The 16,509-nt window shown below is 49.1% G+C and overlaps 1 protein-coding gene across 1 annotated transcript in view; it reads right to left on the bottom strand.

Moving 5' to 3' along the window:
- TRRAP (transformation/transcription domain associated protein) overlaps positions 1–16,509 on the bottom strand; it is a 166,518-nt gene that overhangs the window by 63,715 nt on the left and 86,294 nt on the right. Inside the window, exons 53-55 of the mRNA XM_069734247.1 lie at positions 13,998–14,285; positions 11,572–11,709; positions 10,669–10,781 (exon numbers count right to left, since the gene is read on the bottom strand). Coding sequence (XP_069590348.1) covers positions 10,669–10,781; positions 11,572–11,709; positions 13,998–14,285 — 539 coding nt within the window. The remainder of the gene's footprint in view (positions 1–10,668; positions 10,782–11,571; positions 11,710–13,997; positions 14,286–16,509) is intronic.

Here is a 16,509-nt window from a genome sequence, read left to right as displayed (position 1 = left end):
TTCTAGTGGTCGTCTGTAGGGGGAAACTCCCTGAAGGAATGTCCTTACTTACGGCTTGGTAGCAATGCGCCTTTGAAAAAGCACTGAGAGGGCTGACACCTGGCTCTTAAGCGAGCCCAGGGACAGCCTGGCCTCCAGACCCGATTGGAGAAAACCAAGTAGTTTGGAGAGGGAATAAGGGAATGGGGTCTGGCCACGAGATTCGTGCCAGGTACGGTAATAGACCTTGCCAGAGGCTGGCTTCCGTGCCCTGATCATGGTCCTAATAACGTCCGGCGAGAGCCCTGCCTGAGTTAGAACCCAGGTTTCACGGGCCACACCGTCAAGTTGAGGGCCCCTGAGTTCTGGTGGTAGAACGGGCCTTGTGATAGAAGATCCGGGCGGTCGGGGAGGCGACAGGGGGTGTCTGCTGTAAGTTGTACGATGTCGGCGTACCATTTACGTCTGGGCCAGTCCGGTGCGATTAGGATGGTTGGAACTCCCTCTTGCTTGATCTTCCTCACCACTCTGGATATCAGGGGTAGAGGCGGAAAAATGTACAGAAGCTGGAACTGGGTCCAGTCCTGAACCAGAGGGTCTGCTCCGAGCGACCATGGATCGTGTGTTCTGGCCATGAAGTTGGAGACCTTGGCATTGAGTGGGATGCCATTAGGTCCATATCCAGGGTCCCCCAGCGATGGCAGATCTGGCGAAAAATTTCAGGATGGAGAGACCACTCTCCTGAGTCTATTCCTTGTCGGCTGAGGAATTCTGCTTCCCAGTTGTCCACACTCGGAATGTGGACCGCCGAGAGAACCGACCCATGTACTCCGCCCAGTGGAGGATGTGTGACACTTTTCGCATCGCCTGGGTACTACGGGTCCCCCCTTGGTGATTCACATATGCCACAGCCGTGGCATTGTCCGACTGTATTCTGATGTGAGAGGCTGCCAGTAAGTGATGGAAGGCCCTCAATGCCAGGAGGATGGTACGAATTTCCAGGATGTTGATGGGCATGGTCGCTTCCATTGGGGACCACTTGCCCTGTGCCCTGTGGTGTAGGTGCACCGCACCCCAACCCGTCAGGCTCGCATCGGTGGTCAGAACCTTCCATTGACCTGTGAGAAAGGATTTTCCCTTTGCTAGCGAGGTTTGCTTTAGCCACCAGTGCAGGGACCTCCTGGTTGACGATGTTAGCTGGAACTCCCTGTCGAGAGAAAAGGGATTCCTGTCCCAGGACTTGAGAATGGCTAGTTGGAGAGGTCTGAGGTAAAACTGGGCAAATGGGACCGCTTCTATTGCTGCCCCCATCCTGCCGAGGACTCTCATGGCAAACCGGAGAGATCGAGGGGGTTTGCGGAGGAGGGTGCGAACTCCTAGGCAGAGAGCCAGTGCCTTTGGAAGGAGCACTAGACCTCTTGAGGTATTGAATAGCATTCTCAGGAATGTCAGAGACTGACTCAGGGTTGGTGATGACTTTTGTAAGTTGACTAACCAGCCCATGCGACTCCCGAGTGTCGATTGTGATTGAGACGCTGAGCTCGCAGTCCTTGAATGTGGGAGCCTTGATGAGTAGATCGTCCAAGTATGGAACGACTACTATGCCTCTGGATTGCAGGACGTCCATGGTGGCTGCCATGACCTTGGTAAACACTCTGGGAGCCGTGGCAAGTCCGAACGGGAGAGCCACGAACTGGTAGTGATCCTGGTCAATTGCGAACCTGAGAAATCTATGATGGGCAGGCGCAATCGGTATATGCAGGTATGCGTCTTGTATGTCTATAGAGGCAAGATATTCTCCCTTCTCCACGGACGCAATGATGGACCGAAGAGACTCCATGCGGAACTGACGAACCCGTACATATTTGTTGAGTTGTTTTAGGTCCAGTATGGGCCGTACGCTGCCTCCTTTCTTGGGGACTACGAATAGATTGAAGAAGAAACCTCGGAAGCGCTCGGCCGTGGGGACCGGTACTATGACTCCTGCTTGAAAAAGCAAGGAGACCGCTTGTTGGAAAGCACGAGCCTTGGCTGGTGGTTTTGGGGGGACAGAGAGGAAGAATCGGTCCGGTGGGTTGGAGGTGAACTCTATCTTGTATCCGGAAGACACTAGTTCCCTGGCCCACCTGTCTTCTGTAATCGGCAGCCAGACTTGATAAAAGAGCAAAAGTCGGCCGCCTACGGGTGTGGTGTCTTCCGGAGTCCGTGAGTCATGATGAGGAGAAAGTCTGAGATTTTCCTCCTCTGGGCTTAGACTAGCCTGCTTTTGACTGCCAGGTCTTGTCCGACCTTTGCGTCGATCGTGAGTTGTCCCTGCGTGGGGAACGGTTACGATTTTGTGCTGGACGCGAGACAAACCAGCCCGAGGAGTTCCGAAAGGATCGGAATCGAGATTGGTTACTTTTCTTCTAAGTGCGTTTAGGTTTCAGTTGGGGAAGAGAGGTACTCTAACCCCCCGTGGCTTTGGATATCATCGTGCCCAACTGTTCACCGAAAAGTCGCCCACTGAGGTAGGGGAGGAGTGTGAGGGACTTCTTTGAGGCTGCGTCCGCTTTCCATTCCCGCAGCCAGAGGATACGCCGAATTGTGATGGCATTTGATGCTATCCCCGCTACACACCTTGCTTAATCCAGAGCTGCATGAAGCATGTAATCTGCTACAACTGCTATTTGAACCGCTTGGTCCGACAGCTCAGGAGCGGATGCTTGGAGGCCAGCTTGTAAATTTTTGGCCCAGGCCAGAATGGCTTCGGCAACCCAAACTGAAGCGAATGCGGGAGCCAGGGAGGCCCCCGCAGCCATAAAAATTGAACGAGCCATGCGTTCTACCTTCCGGTCTGCTGTGTCCCTGAGGGTTGAGCTATCTGGCAGTGAAAGGAGGGTCTGTGCTGCTAGTCTAGACTGGGGGTCCACTTCGGGTGGATCTGTCCATTCCTTGGTGTCCTTCTGCGGAAAGGGGTACCTCGCCTCAAGATATTTGCGATTAGCCAATTTTTTCTCAGGCTGTGAGAGCTGCTTTTTAAGGATCGCCTTAAACTCTGGGTGCTTAGAGAAAACCTTAGGCGGCTTCAGAGGTCCTTCAAAGGAAATCTTGTGTTCTGGGTCCTCTGGTGGCGGACCAGAAATCTCCAGCACCCGATGGATGGAAGAGATTAAGTCCTCAACTAGCGCTGTATTGCTAGGAGGGATTGGGATCAGGGACCCCTCCGTTTCCTTGTCTGAGTCGGAGTCACAGATGCCTTCCGAATCCAGTGTATCACTGAGGCGTCCCCTGCTGGGTGAGCTGGGGAGGAGGCTTTCTCTGGTCGAGGATTGCTGAGATCTGCATTGTCTGTCCCTGGAAGGGGACGGTCTAGATGACCTGGAACTACGGTGTCTCTCCCTAGAAGGGGATGAACGTGTGCTATGGGATGACGCAGATGAACGTGACCTGTGGGTCCGCTTGCGTCCTGACCTAGAAGTGGATGTGCCAGGGTCGTCCTATCCCTGAGTCAAGCTCTCCCTTTGCTGGGTAGCGGTCATAGCCGAGGCATGACTCTGCAGAGCCTGAAGCAATGTGGAGGTTAGGTTATCTATAGACTGCGTCATAGATTGTGACATCTGAGTGACCCATTCCGGCGTGGCATTAGACACTGAGGCATTAGCAGAGGCTTCTTGGGGCTCTGACGCAGTGTTCTGGATGCAGTCCTGGCAGAGCGGGTACATGCTGCCACTAGGGAGAGCGGTCCCGCAGGCTGTGCAGAATGCATAATAGCAGTCCTGCCTGGTTCTCTTGAACCTTGAGCCCGGCATAGTGCACAGAGTGCAGAAGGGCTGGCTATGCAGAGGACCCTACTGAAGAAGAACCTATGGGGGAGCCTTATAATATAATAATAATAATTTTTATTTATATAGCGCCAACATATTCCGCAGCGCTTTACAAATTATAGAGGGGACTTGTACAGACAATACAGTCATGGCCAAAAGTTTTGAGAATGAGACAAATATTAATTTTTCCAAAGTCTACTGCTTCATTTTTTCTAATGGCAATTTGCATATACTCCTGAATGTCAGAGTGATCAGCTTAACAGCAATTACTGTACTTACAAAGTCAATATTTGCCCAGAAAGTGAACTTTAACCCCCAAAACAAATTTCAACATCATTGCAGTCCTGCCTTAAAAGGATCAGCTAACATCGTTTTAGTGATTGATCCATTAACACAGGTGTGGGTGTTGATGAGGACAGGGCTGGCGATTAATTAGTCATGAATAAGTAAGAATGACATCACTGGACACTTTAAAAGGAGGCTGGTGCTTGGTATCATTGTTTCTCTTCAGTTAACCATGGTTATCTCTAAAGAAACACGTGCAGCCATCATTGCACTGCACAAAAAAGGCCTAACAGGGAAGAGTATCGCAGCTACAAAGATTGCACCTCAGTCAACAATCTATCGCATCATCAAGAGCTTCAAGGAGAGAGCTTCCATTGTTGTCAAAAAGGCTCCAGGGCGCCCAAAAAAGACCAGCAAGCGCCAGGACCGTATCTGAAAACTGTTTCAGCTGCGGGATCAGACTACCAGCAGTGCCGAGCTTGCTCAGGAATGGCAGCAGGCTGGTGTGAGTGCTTCTGCACGCACTGTGAGGCGGAGACTCTTTGAGCAAGGGCTGCTGGTTTCAAGGAGGGCAGCAAAGAAGCCACATCTCTCCAGAAAAAACATCAAGGACCGACTGATATTCTGCAAAAGGAACAGGGAGTGGACTGCTGAGGACTGGGGCAAAGTCATTTTCTCTGATGAATCCCCTTTTCGATTGTTTGGGACATCTGGAAAACAGCTTATTCGGAGAAGAAGAGGTGAGCGATACCACCAGTCTTGTCTCATGCCAACTGTAAAGCATCCTGAAACCATTCATGTGTGGGGTTGCTTCTCAGCCAAGGGAACTGGCTCACTCACAGTCTTGCCTAAAAACACAGCCATGAATAAAGAATGGTACCAGAATGTCCTCCAAGAGCAACTTCTCCCAACCGTCCAAGAGCAGTTTGGCGCCCAACAATGCCTTTTCCAGCATGATGGAGCACCTTGCCATAAAGCAAAGGTGATAACTAAATGGCTCATGGAACAAAACATAGAGATTTTGGGTCCATGGCCTGGAAACTCCCCAGATCTTAATCCCATTGAGAACTTGTGGTCAATCATCAAGAGACGGGTGGACAAACAAAAACCAACAAATTCTGGCAAAATGCAAGCATTGATTATGCAAGAATGGACTGCTATCAGTCAGGATTTGGTCCAGAAGTTGATTGAGAGCATGCCAGGGAGAATTGCAGAGATCTTGAAGAAGAAGGGTCAACACTGCAAATATTGACTTGCTGCATTAACTCATTCTAACTGACAATATAACCTATTGGTACTCAAAATATGATTACAATTATATTTCTGTATGTGATATAGACATCAGACAAACACTAATAAAAACCAGAGGGCAGCAGATCATGTGAAAATATAATTTTGGTGTCATTCTCAAATCTTTGGCCATGACGGTAGACATTACAGCATAACAGAAATACAGTTCAAAACAGATACCAGGAGGAGTGAGGGCCCTGCTCGCAAGCTTACAAACTATGAGGAAAAGGGGAGACACGAGAGGTGGATGGTAACAATTGCTTTATTTATTCGGACCGGCCATAGTGTAAGGCTCGGGTGTTCATGTAAAGCTGCATGAACCAGTTAACTGCCTAAGTATGTAGCAGTACAGACACAGAGGGCTATTAACTGCATAAAGTGAATGAGAACATGTTGCGAGGAACCTGATTTTTTTTTTTTTTTTTTTTATTTTTTTTTAAATAGGCCACACAGGGATCGTTAGGTTAATGCATTGAGGCGGTAGGCCAGTCTGAACAAATGAGTTTTTAGGTCACGCTTAAAACTGTGGGGATTGGGGATTAATCGTATTAACCTAGGTAGTGCATTCCAAAGAATCGGCGCAGCACGTGTAAAGTCTTGGAGACGGGAGTGGGAGGTTCTGATTATTGAGGATGCTAACCTGAGGTCATTAGCGGAGGGCACGGGTAGGGTGGTAGACTGAGACCAGAGAGGAGATGTAGGGTGGTGCTGAGCCATGGAGCTCTTTGTGGATGCGGGTAGTAGTTTTGTACTGGATTCTGGAGTGGATGGGTAGCCAGTGTAATGACTGGCACAAGGTAGAGGCATCGGTGTAACGGTTGGTGAGGAATATAATCCTGGCAGCAGCATTCAGTTTTGTAAGAGGGAGGCCGATTAGTAGAGAGTTACAATAGTCCAGACGAGAATGAATAAGTGAAACAGTCAGAGTTTTTGCAGAGTCGAAAGTAAGAAAAGGGCGAATTCTAGAAATGTTTTTGAGATGCAGGTAAGAAGAGCGAGCCAGTGATCGGATGTGGGGGGTGAATGAAAGGTCAGAATCAAGGATGACCCCAAGGCAGCGGGCATGTTGCTTTGGAGTAATGGTGGAACCGCACACGGAGATGGCAATGTCAGGCAAAGGTAGGTTAGTAGAGGGAGAAAACACGAGGAGTTCAGTTTTTGACAGGTTTAGTTTCAGATAGAGGGAGGACATTATGTTAGAGACAGCGGTAAGACAATCACTGGTGTTTTCTAAAAAGGTCGGTGTGATATCAGGAGAAGAAGTGTATAATTGGGCGTCATCAGCATAGAGATGGTACTGGAAACCAAATCTACTGATTGTTTGTCCAATAGGGGCAGTATACAACGAGAAGAGGAGTGGGCCTAGGACTGATCCTTGAGGAACCCCAACAGTAAGGGGAAGGTGAGAGGAGGAGGAACCAGCAAAACAGTGAAGGATCGGTCAGAGAGATAGGAGGAGAACCAGGAGAGAACGGTGTCCTTGAGGCCGATGGAGCGGAGCATAGTGAGGAGGAGCTGATGATCCACAGTATCGAATGCTGCAGAGAGATCCAAGAGAATTAGCATGGAGTAGTGACCATTAGATTTAGCTGTTAGTAGGTCATTAGAGACTTTAGTGAGGGCAGTTTCAGTAGAGTGTAAAGAGCGGAAGCCAGATTGAAGAGGGTCGAGAAGAGAGTTATCTGAGAGATAGCGGGTAAGACGGGAGTGGACCAGGCGTTCGAGGAGTTTAGAGATGAAGGGAAGATTAGAGACAGGTCTATAATTAGCGGCACAGTTTTGATCGAGGGATGGTTTTTTAAGTAATGGATGTATGATGGCATGCTTAAATGAGGAGGGAAAAATACCGGAAGTGAGGGAAAGGTTGAATATTTTTGTTAGGTGAGAGGTGAGAGCCGGGGAAAGGGACTGGAGATGTGACGGAATGGGGTCACTGGTGCAAGTGGTCGGGCGAGAAGATGCAAGGAGCCTTATAGGTAATATGGATTCACAGCCGAGTAAAAAAAAAAAAAACCCACCAGTTTGCCCCTAGGTCCAGCGCCGAAGATCCACAGTCCTGTGCCCCCCGACCGGGAGATGCAGGGTTAATCTGCAGCAGAAATGGCCGCCGAGAAGAGGCAGGGAGAGAAGGGGGGCGGAGAGCTGAGAGAAAAGGCGGCAAAGCTGTGTAAAAGCGCGCCCTTTCTGTCTCGATCCGCCCCCTCTGTGACACTGTAGAGTGTCATATTTGTCATCCGAGTGGCGGGCCAAGGGGCGGAGAGGAGGCGGTGGCTTCAGCTAGGCCGAAGCCGCGGCCTAAATTAGATGCCTGATGACCAGAAAGGCTCCAGGCCGGCGCGGAAGTCCGGGAGGGGGTCGGATCTGAACCGGACCCGCCCCCCGGATTTAAAGGCAGGATGGCGGTGGGGCTATAAGCGGAAGGGGGCCCTGTGAGGGGTCCCCCTGAGGAAGTATAGCGCTGGTGCTGCCGCAGAGACAGGGAGCCCTGTGTCTCTATTGTGCCATGCCTGCCTGCACTCCCCCCGGCCCCGACTGGAGCCCGCAGCTGGGCTGGGGTCCCTGGATGCAGGCACAGTGTGCTGGCCCATTGCTGGGAGCTGTAGAATGCTGCCTGTACAGGCCCTACCTGAGGCGTCTCAACCTAATGCCCCCAGAGGGGGATTAGGGAGGGTGCTGCTGTCACCATCAGGGGGCTTTATCCTCGCCTCGACCTCAACCCAGAAACCAAAAGGAATTGGGGAAGGAGGGGGGTCTCGACTTCGAACCACCACCCGAGGGACTGGGGAAGGAGCGACATGGGGAATAGCCATCTCGACTTCAACCGGGCACCCCGTAATAGGGGGCCGAGGAAGGAGCCATGCCGGGAGTCTCACAGGAGACCCACTTTTCTTCATCTGTAATCCGTCGGAAAAAAAACGGAGTAAAAAAAAAAATTTTTAGGTGTGCCTCCTATGCGACAGTAAGCAAAAGCTGGAGACAGCCGACGCCGTCCAGGGGTGTATACTGCAGAGGAGGAGCCACAGTTAATCTTTTTCAGATTATGCGTAGTGTCGCCTCCTAGTGGACAGCAGCATAACACCTATGGTCCTGTGTCCCATGGTCCTGTGTCCCCCAATGAGGCGACAGAGTAAAATAAGCAGCAACCAACCTAAAGAAAAAAAAGTGGAGACCAACTAAAAAAATAAGTAGCGACCAACCTAAAGAAAAAAATAGTGGAGACCAACTAAAAAAATAAGTAGCGACCAACCTCTTCACCAATCACTATAATGAGGCAGTCGGGGATCACCTTGTGCACCGTCTGGCTTCCATTCCTGCAGAGTCTGTCTTTGTAAGGCAAGCACAAATGCGCAGTAGACCCAGTGAGCCCTGCCAGAACGGGCCGGCAGAGCACAAACAGCGGGCTCTGAGTGAATGGTTCTGTCGGTGGTTCCGCACAAATTATGTTTGTCAGGGCAGCGGGTGAAGGCCCTGACTAAGCCAAAAATGTGTGACCTGATTGTTATGTGAACGCTGACAAAGACATTAATTTCCAAATACAAATTATTTCATACCACTAATCTTTATGTTAGGCAGTGGATTTGTTGGCAGGAAAAACTTTGCGTAAAATACTAGTATTTTTTTTTATGTGTTTTTATTCCCATTCATTACAATGGGTGAAAAAATGTTGCAAAATGCTGAAATAATTGACATGTAGCACATATGAAACTGATTTTTTCTGTCATTTCACTGCATAATTACAAAGCCATTAACAAATAAAGAGCTGCAGCCATTTGAGGATTGGCATAGATTGGTGCAGTATTCAGCGTATTTGTAGCTACGTGTTACCACAGTTTAAAGGGATCTTGCCATCTGATTCACTGCTGGCCAAACCAGAGGCAGCAGCAATCAGAACCTGGCGGCCTGATTAGCTGGACAGGTTGGCCCAAGACACCTTGTCCTGCAGTGATAATCTCCTGCTGATAAATCATTGATTGTATTGAACACTACAGCACACAGCCTAATAAGTGACACATCTGTGAAATCAGGGTCTCTGCCACTATATGATGCTGCTCTTAGACTAATTGTCAAAAACCTGCTGACAGATTCCCTTTACGTGTACAATTGTAAGCAATACATTATAGAATTATATCCTATGCATCAGAAATATTTTACTGTCTGGGTAAAAAAAAAATTCTAATAAAACTACACAAAGAATTAAGTCAGACATAATAATAAATACCGTATATACTCGAGTATAAGCAGAGAATGTCAGCCGATTTTTTTAGGCTGAAATTGCCCCTCTCTGCTTATACTCGAGTCATTCCCAGGGGTCGGGAGGGGAGGGAGAGCGGCAGCTGTCTAATAATACTCACCTGCTCCTGGCACAGTCCCTGGTTCCCCGGCGCCGGCAGCTTCTTCCTGTAGTGAACGGTCCCATGGTACCGCTCATTACAGTAATGAATATGGACCCTACTCCACTCCCATAGGGGTGGAGCCGCATATTCATTACTGTAATGAGCGGTACCATGGGACCGTTCACTACAGGAAGAAGCTGCCGGTGTCGGGTAACCAGTGACCGCGCCAGGAGCAGGTGAGTATAACGCAGTGCTCGATATTCACCTGCTCCCCGTTCCACCGCTGCGTCTTCCCCGTCCTCTGCAGTGACGCTCAGGTCAGAGGGCGCGATGACGCGATTAGTGTGCGCCGCCCTCTGCCTGAACAGTCAGTGCAGATGACGCGGAAGACAGCGGCGCCGACCGTGGAACTGGAAGCAGGTGAATATAGTAAGTGCCGGGGGCCTGAGAGGTGAGTATGTCATTTTTTTTTTTTATCGCAGCAACAGCGTATGGGGCAAATGTCTGCATGGAGCATCTTATGGGGCCATAATCAGCATTTGTGCAGCATTATATGGGGCATATTTTAATATGGAGCATCTTATGGGGCTCCTGATTCAATATGAATATTCAAAAACACAACCTACTGATGTCTCAATTAATTTTCCTTTTATTGGTATCTATTTTTATAATTTACCAGTAGCTGCTGCATTTTCCACCCTAGGCTTATACTCGAGTCATTAAGTTTTCCCAGTTTTTTGTGGCAAAATTAGGGGAGGTCGGCTTATACTCGGGTCGGCTTATACTCGAGTATATACGGTAATAATAAATGAAAAAGAAAAAAAGTTTATTGAACTCTCTAAGACCTAGAATTTGCTATCTTCTGTTAGAAAAAAAATAAACATTTAAAATCAAATATATATTAAAAAAAAAAGTACAAAACAAAAAAAAAACTTTAAAGAGGAGGAAAAATAATAGACATGATTCACACTTACCGAATCCAATGATCCTCCCACAACTGATATTCTGGAAAAACAGCTGGAGATGCGTTGCTTCTTTCATGTTCCTTTTTGGCCTTTTCCATTGCTTTTTCATATGTTTCTTGAGCCTAAAAGAACAAAAGCTCAAAAGAATCAATAGCTTTTCATCTTCGGGATCTGTGCGAGCGCATTCTGCACCCGGAGGCAGATCAATACCTTCACACATCTACCGACACGTGGAGAACAGAACTGGATCACACCGGCAAAGTTTCAGAAAATAGTTCTGAGGATCCTTGTGTTATTAAATGTGTCGGGCGTAACTGGACACAATATATATATATATATATATATATATATATATATATATATATATATATATATATATATATATATATATATATATATATATATATATAATTATTGTCTTTCCCCAAATCACTTTGATTATATGTTGATCCTTTTAATCTCAAAAATTCTGGGCTTACTTCGCAATAAACCTTTCTAAAGAACAAAGCTCTGATTTTCTGATACAGGGCTCCAAATCCCCTGCATGGCCATAGAATTAGATAAATTTCTGGCTGCCTGCAGCCACCACTAGAGGGAGCTTACTGCTTACACATTGAACTCAAGATTAACATTTTATGCAATAAGCGCCCCCTAGTGGCTGCATTTTTTTTAAATTTGGTATATTTGTGAATACGCAGGGTTCTTTTTTTTTTCTTTAAAGGACTTTCACAAAAATATGGCTCGGACCTCCCAAAATGGTCGTCTTTCCAGCGCGCAGGCAGAGTGATGACGGGTGTAAGGAGCGCTTTACGACACCCCAGGCGCTGACTATCACTCCAAAGAGACATACGGCAGTCTTGCTGAGGAAGGGCGGATTCGTCGCAGGCCATCTATGCACAGTGTTAAACTTACCTGTTCAAAAAAGCCATGCTGCTCATAGGCGATGGCCGTAGCCGTCTCGGGGAACTTGCAGCGCTTCTGCCACAAACCCGCCCACATGTCTTCTTCTTGGAGAAGGGAATATAATTCGGCAAGGGAATCTAAGATCTCCTGGAAGAGATAGAAGGAGAAGGCACATTTCCACATTATTTGGATGCGGACGTGACTCACCATGTCAACCACTGGATTACAGGCAGCCGCCAACCTTTCCAAACCCCAACAAGAAAAGCAAAATTGTGAGGCTTCTCCGATGCCTGGAGCGGCCGATCATGTGCCATTTGCATGCTTCCGGCCACATTCCGACTAGACGTCGCTCAATTCACTTGCATTGAAAGAGGCTGTGCACGTCTAGTCGGCATGTAACCGCATGTAAGCAAATGACGTACTTGAGGCCACGCGCTCACCGCCGACCTGTGCAATGTGAGAATCCGCAAGTCTGAATCCCCATGGAGTGACTGCAGACTTGTACTCAAGGCCGGACAACCCCACTTTACGCCCCCATATACAGACAAATGTCAGCTGAACCGGCCAATCTGGATGAGTTTGGTGGACGGTGTGTATGTGTACTGATTGAGGAAAACAGAGAGATGTTGATTAGACATGTCCGATTCGCATTGTTCTCCCCGAGATAAGCCGCATTAGTCGGCGGTTTTCTATTAGACAGCACAGGAGCGCTCGGCTGAACGATTACTCCTGTGTATGGGAGAGGCGGATGAGATGGCTGCTGGCCAAACGATCGGCCGAAGCATTGTCCGGCCGACAGTCACCTAATGTGTATGGCAAGCTTTAGTAACTTAAGTCTAGAAAGTCAATAAACTATCACCACATCTAGATAGGCGATAATGGTTAAATCGGTGCGCCCCCACACCACGGAGACCCCTGCAGACACTCAGAACGTGTAACTTAATTCCCCATGGCTACAAGACGATTGCCAGTAGGAGTCAAGTGTGGCAGGTCACAGCTAGTAAAGGTCAAGTGTCACTCCTGAACGGAGCTGCAGGGCGCACGGGCAACCTTCTGCACCATTCAACTTCTACCACTTGTGGTCTTGAGGTCAGGGAAGATCCAGGAGAGGAGGGGAACACAAGACCCTTTCCTAATGGTAGGTAGGGGATGAAGCAGTAGGCCTTACACCGATGTAATAGTTAACACCTATGCACCATTCAACTTCTACTACTTGTGGTCTTGAGGTCCGGGAAGATCCAGGAGAGGAGGGGAACACAAGACCCTTTCCTAATGGTAGGTGCGGGATGAAGCAGTAGGCCTTACACCGATGTAATAATTAACACCTATGCACCATTCAACTTCTACTACTTGTGGTCTTGAGGTCAGGGAAGATCCAGGAGAGGAGGGGAACACAAGACCCTTTCCTAATGGTAGGTGCGGGATGAAGCAGTAGGCCTTACACCAATCTAACAGTTTACACCTATGCACCATTCAACTTCTACCACTTGTGGTCTTGAGGTCAGGGAAGATCCAGGAGAGGAGGGGAACACAAGACCCTTTCCTAATGGTACGTGCGGGATGAAGCAGTAGGCCTTGCACCAATCTAACAGTTTACACCTATGCACCATTAAACTTCTACCACTTGTGGTCTTGAGGTCAGGGAAGATCCCGGAGAGGAGGGGAACACAAGACCCTTTCCTAATGGTAGGTGCGGGATGAAGCAGTAGGCCTTGCACTGATCTAGCGTTTAACACTTATGCATTGAATAGGTGTTAACTTGTTCAGGCAGGACTAATTTAGGCTGGACTACCCTTTTAATGCTCAGTAACCATAGATATGTCCACCATGGCTACATGTGGGACCTAGAATGTAGTGATAATGCAAAGATGTAGGATACCTTTGCAGGATGAACTTAGAAGATACCAGCATGACCAGGCCACAAAGATGAAATGATATAGAGGAGAGCAGGGCCTAGAAAAGACCCTTAACCAACTCTCTGCCCTTCCTCAGGCACAAGCAGCCGCCTGCTCATCCCCTACAAGCTGGCAGACGTCAGCCGCCGTATATCCCAGTGTTTACTGCACACTATTATCGGGCTTTAATGGCCTCCTTTTGTGGGTTTTCCTTTCAGAATAAGACGGTCCATTTGCCCGGCAGCCTTCTGTATTAACTCTTCCATCCCTTTATTAATGGTCTTTTAGAGCAGTATTTTTTTTTTTACGACTTATTACCGACCATCTCTGTCCACAGGAACAAGAGACAAAGAATAACAGAGCGCAGGGAAAATCGAATCAAGTCATAATGGCGAGGGAAACGTGTTCATAGAGCTTTGGGTCCAAAAAAACAGACTGTGGAACATTATCGCACAGTAAGATTAGGCGTCTCCTCCTGCCTGCCAGAATCCATACAAATGCCTTCTCCAAAAGTGCGGAGGCAGCCGGAATGACACTCACCTGCTGGGGTGGGGTGATGCTTTCTTGCTCGTAAAACTCGCTCGTCTGCTTGGGTTTGATCTGCAGGCTGAGACCTTTCTCGAACGCCTGGTGCTCCAGCATGAGCGTGGAGCGGAACCACAAGTTGTGCGTCTTCCCCAGGTACTTGAGTACACAAGGCCTGATGGGGATTGGAGGGACGCACTGAGACATGGCCTCCACAAAGCAGTTCAAGGCGCTCGGCTGACAATCTCTCTGCACCTGGTGGCTCCCGCTGCACAGGAACGGGCTGATTTCCCCAGCCAGCGCCTGGGAACAAAAAGAAAGAGCAATGATTGCAAGCTCCAGTGAGCTGGGATCTCGGGAGCACCTGTATCAGTACATAACGCGTGTGAATGATAGGAGGGAGGCCTGGAGAATGAGAAATAGCTAGACCTGCAGTAACACGCCACTCTATATCCCTCATCCACCGCATCCTAATAATCGGCCTTCACAGCAGAATGAAGAATATTAGCTTTACAGGGAGTGTGCCAGCCATATGGATCGTGTAAACTAACCAGATCGCTCTGTGGGGGACATAGCGCCTATGAAAATCGCACGTTTAGTGTTACAATAGCTACCTCCATGCTGAAAAAAATGCAGCTTAATCACATGTTAATTAGATGGTGCACCCCGGGTGTGACCGCGAGGCTCAGAGCACCCCGGGTGTGACCGCGAGGCTCAGAGCACCCCGGGTGTGACCGCGAGGCTCAGAGCACCCCGGGTGTGACCGCGAGGCTCCGCGCACCCCGGGTGTGACCGCGAGGCTCCGCGCACCCCGGGTGTGACCGCGAGGCTCCGCGCACCCCGGGTGTGACCGCGAGGCTCCGCGCACCCCGGGTGTGACCGCGAGGCTCCGCGCACCCCGGGTGTGACCGAGAGGCTCCGCGCACCCCGGGTGTGACCGAGAGGCTCCGCGCACCCCGGGTGTGACCGAGAGGCTCCGAGCACCCCGGGTGTGACCGCGAGGCTCCGAGCACCCCGGGTGTGACCGCGAGGCTCCGAGCACCCCGGGTGTGACCGCGAGGCTCAGAGCACCCCGGGTGTGACCGCGAGGCTCCGCGCACCCCGGGTGTGACCGCGAAGCTCCGCGCACCCTGGATGTGACCCCGAGGCTCCGTGCACCCCGGGTGTGACCACGAAGCTCCTTGCAGTGCTCTGCCCAGAATTCTACTGTAATTATTAAATATCTCAGAAACTAGAGCCAATCTAGCAAAACCAAAGTCATATTCTTAATCAGCCCCATAAACTTAATATAAAACCATTCAGACATCGTTGGCACCAAAATTAATATATACAAGTGTAGTTAAAGGGGTTGTCCGCTATTAGGACAAGCCCTTCTTTATCTACATGTTTGTCCCCGATAAAATAAAAAATATTATACTCATCTTCCTGGCAGGTGTCGTTCCTGCGGAGTCGGCACTCGTGGTTGGCTGAGCTCTGGTGCGGAGTTATGACACGTGAGCCCGGCATCCAATCAGAAATGGCGTCACTGTCCCCGCCTTGAAGTAGTGAGGGCTGCAGCTGATCTCTCATTTCATCTTTATGTTCAATTCGACAGAAGGCGGAGCCAGCAACGCCAGCGCTGATTGGGCGCCGGGCTCACGGGTCATAACAACTGCACGGGAGACCCAGGACCGCGAGTGCTAACACTGCTGGAATGGTGCAGGCACAGGAGGCGAGTACAAGCTTTTTTTTATTTTGTTGAAGCCCATTGTGGAATATCAGAAGCAGAAAGCAGAAGATACACTGGGAAATCGGAATCTCAATGTCATCAGACCAAACAATCAAAAGAATCATCAGAATTAATTTTAAAAATTGCCTTTAAAACTCTGTTTGTATGGACCAAGGGGTGAAAATTAAGAAGCACAAAAAAAAAAAATGATTAAACCTCTGTTCTCACCTCACAGACCGGCAGCGCTCTCCTGCACTGGCTTCCACGTCTCCTATCAGTTTACTGGCATGAGCAATACAACGTGATGGCAGTACATCCGTATAGGATTTTCCTGTTGAAGGCTGCAGCTGATGATTGCCTGCAGCAGTCAAATAATAATATCTCTACCAGGACGGGGGCATGGACACAAAAGCCAGTGCAGAGGACCTATGCTGGTCTGAGTGGACCGTAGTTTTTCCCCACCCTGGGACCATACACTAGGTTTTAATGCAGGGAAAAAAAACCCTTTAAGGGGCATTCCATCACTAGGATATGCCATCTTGGTTTTGACCTCTGGGACCCCCATCTATTCTGATAATAAAGGGGCCTCAGAGCTGCAACGCCTTATGTTTTGAGTGTAGAGCGGCGCTCACAGCTACCCAGAAAGGGGTCTGCACAATAGGTGGCCACTGTGCATGGACGCAGCGCCGTGGCCCCTTCATTCTCAGGATTCATGGGGGTCCTATAGGTTAAAAATTCAACAAGAGATATAGGCAAAGACCTGCAGATGTCTGAAAACTCAAGATGAGAAAATAGCCAGGCAGAGAAGCCATTATGTGA

The sequence above is a fragment of the Ranitomeya imitator genome, chromosome 7, assembly GCF_032444005.1.
Source record: "Ranitomeya imitator isolate aRanImi1 chromosome 7, aRanImi1.pri, whole genome shotgun sequence".
Taxonomy (NCBI): Eukaryota; Metazoa; Chordata; class Amphibia; order Anura; family Dendrobatidae; genus Ranitomeya; species Ranitomeya imitator.
The sequence above is the reverse complement of the archived record's forward strand: the minus strand, read 5'-3'. Positions and strand labels throughout refer to the sequence as shown.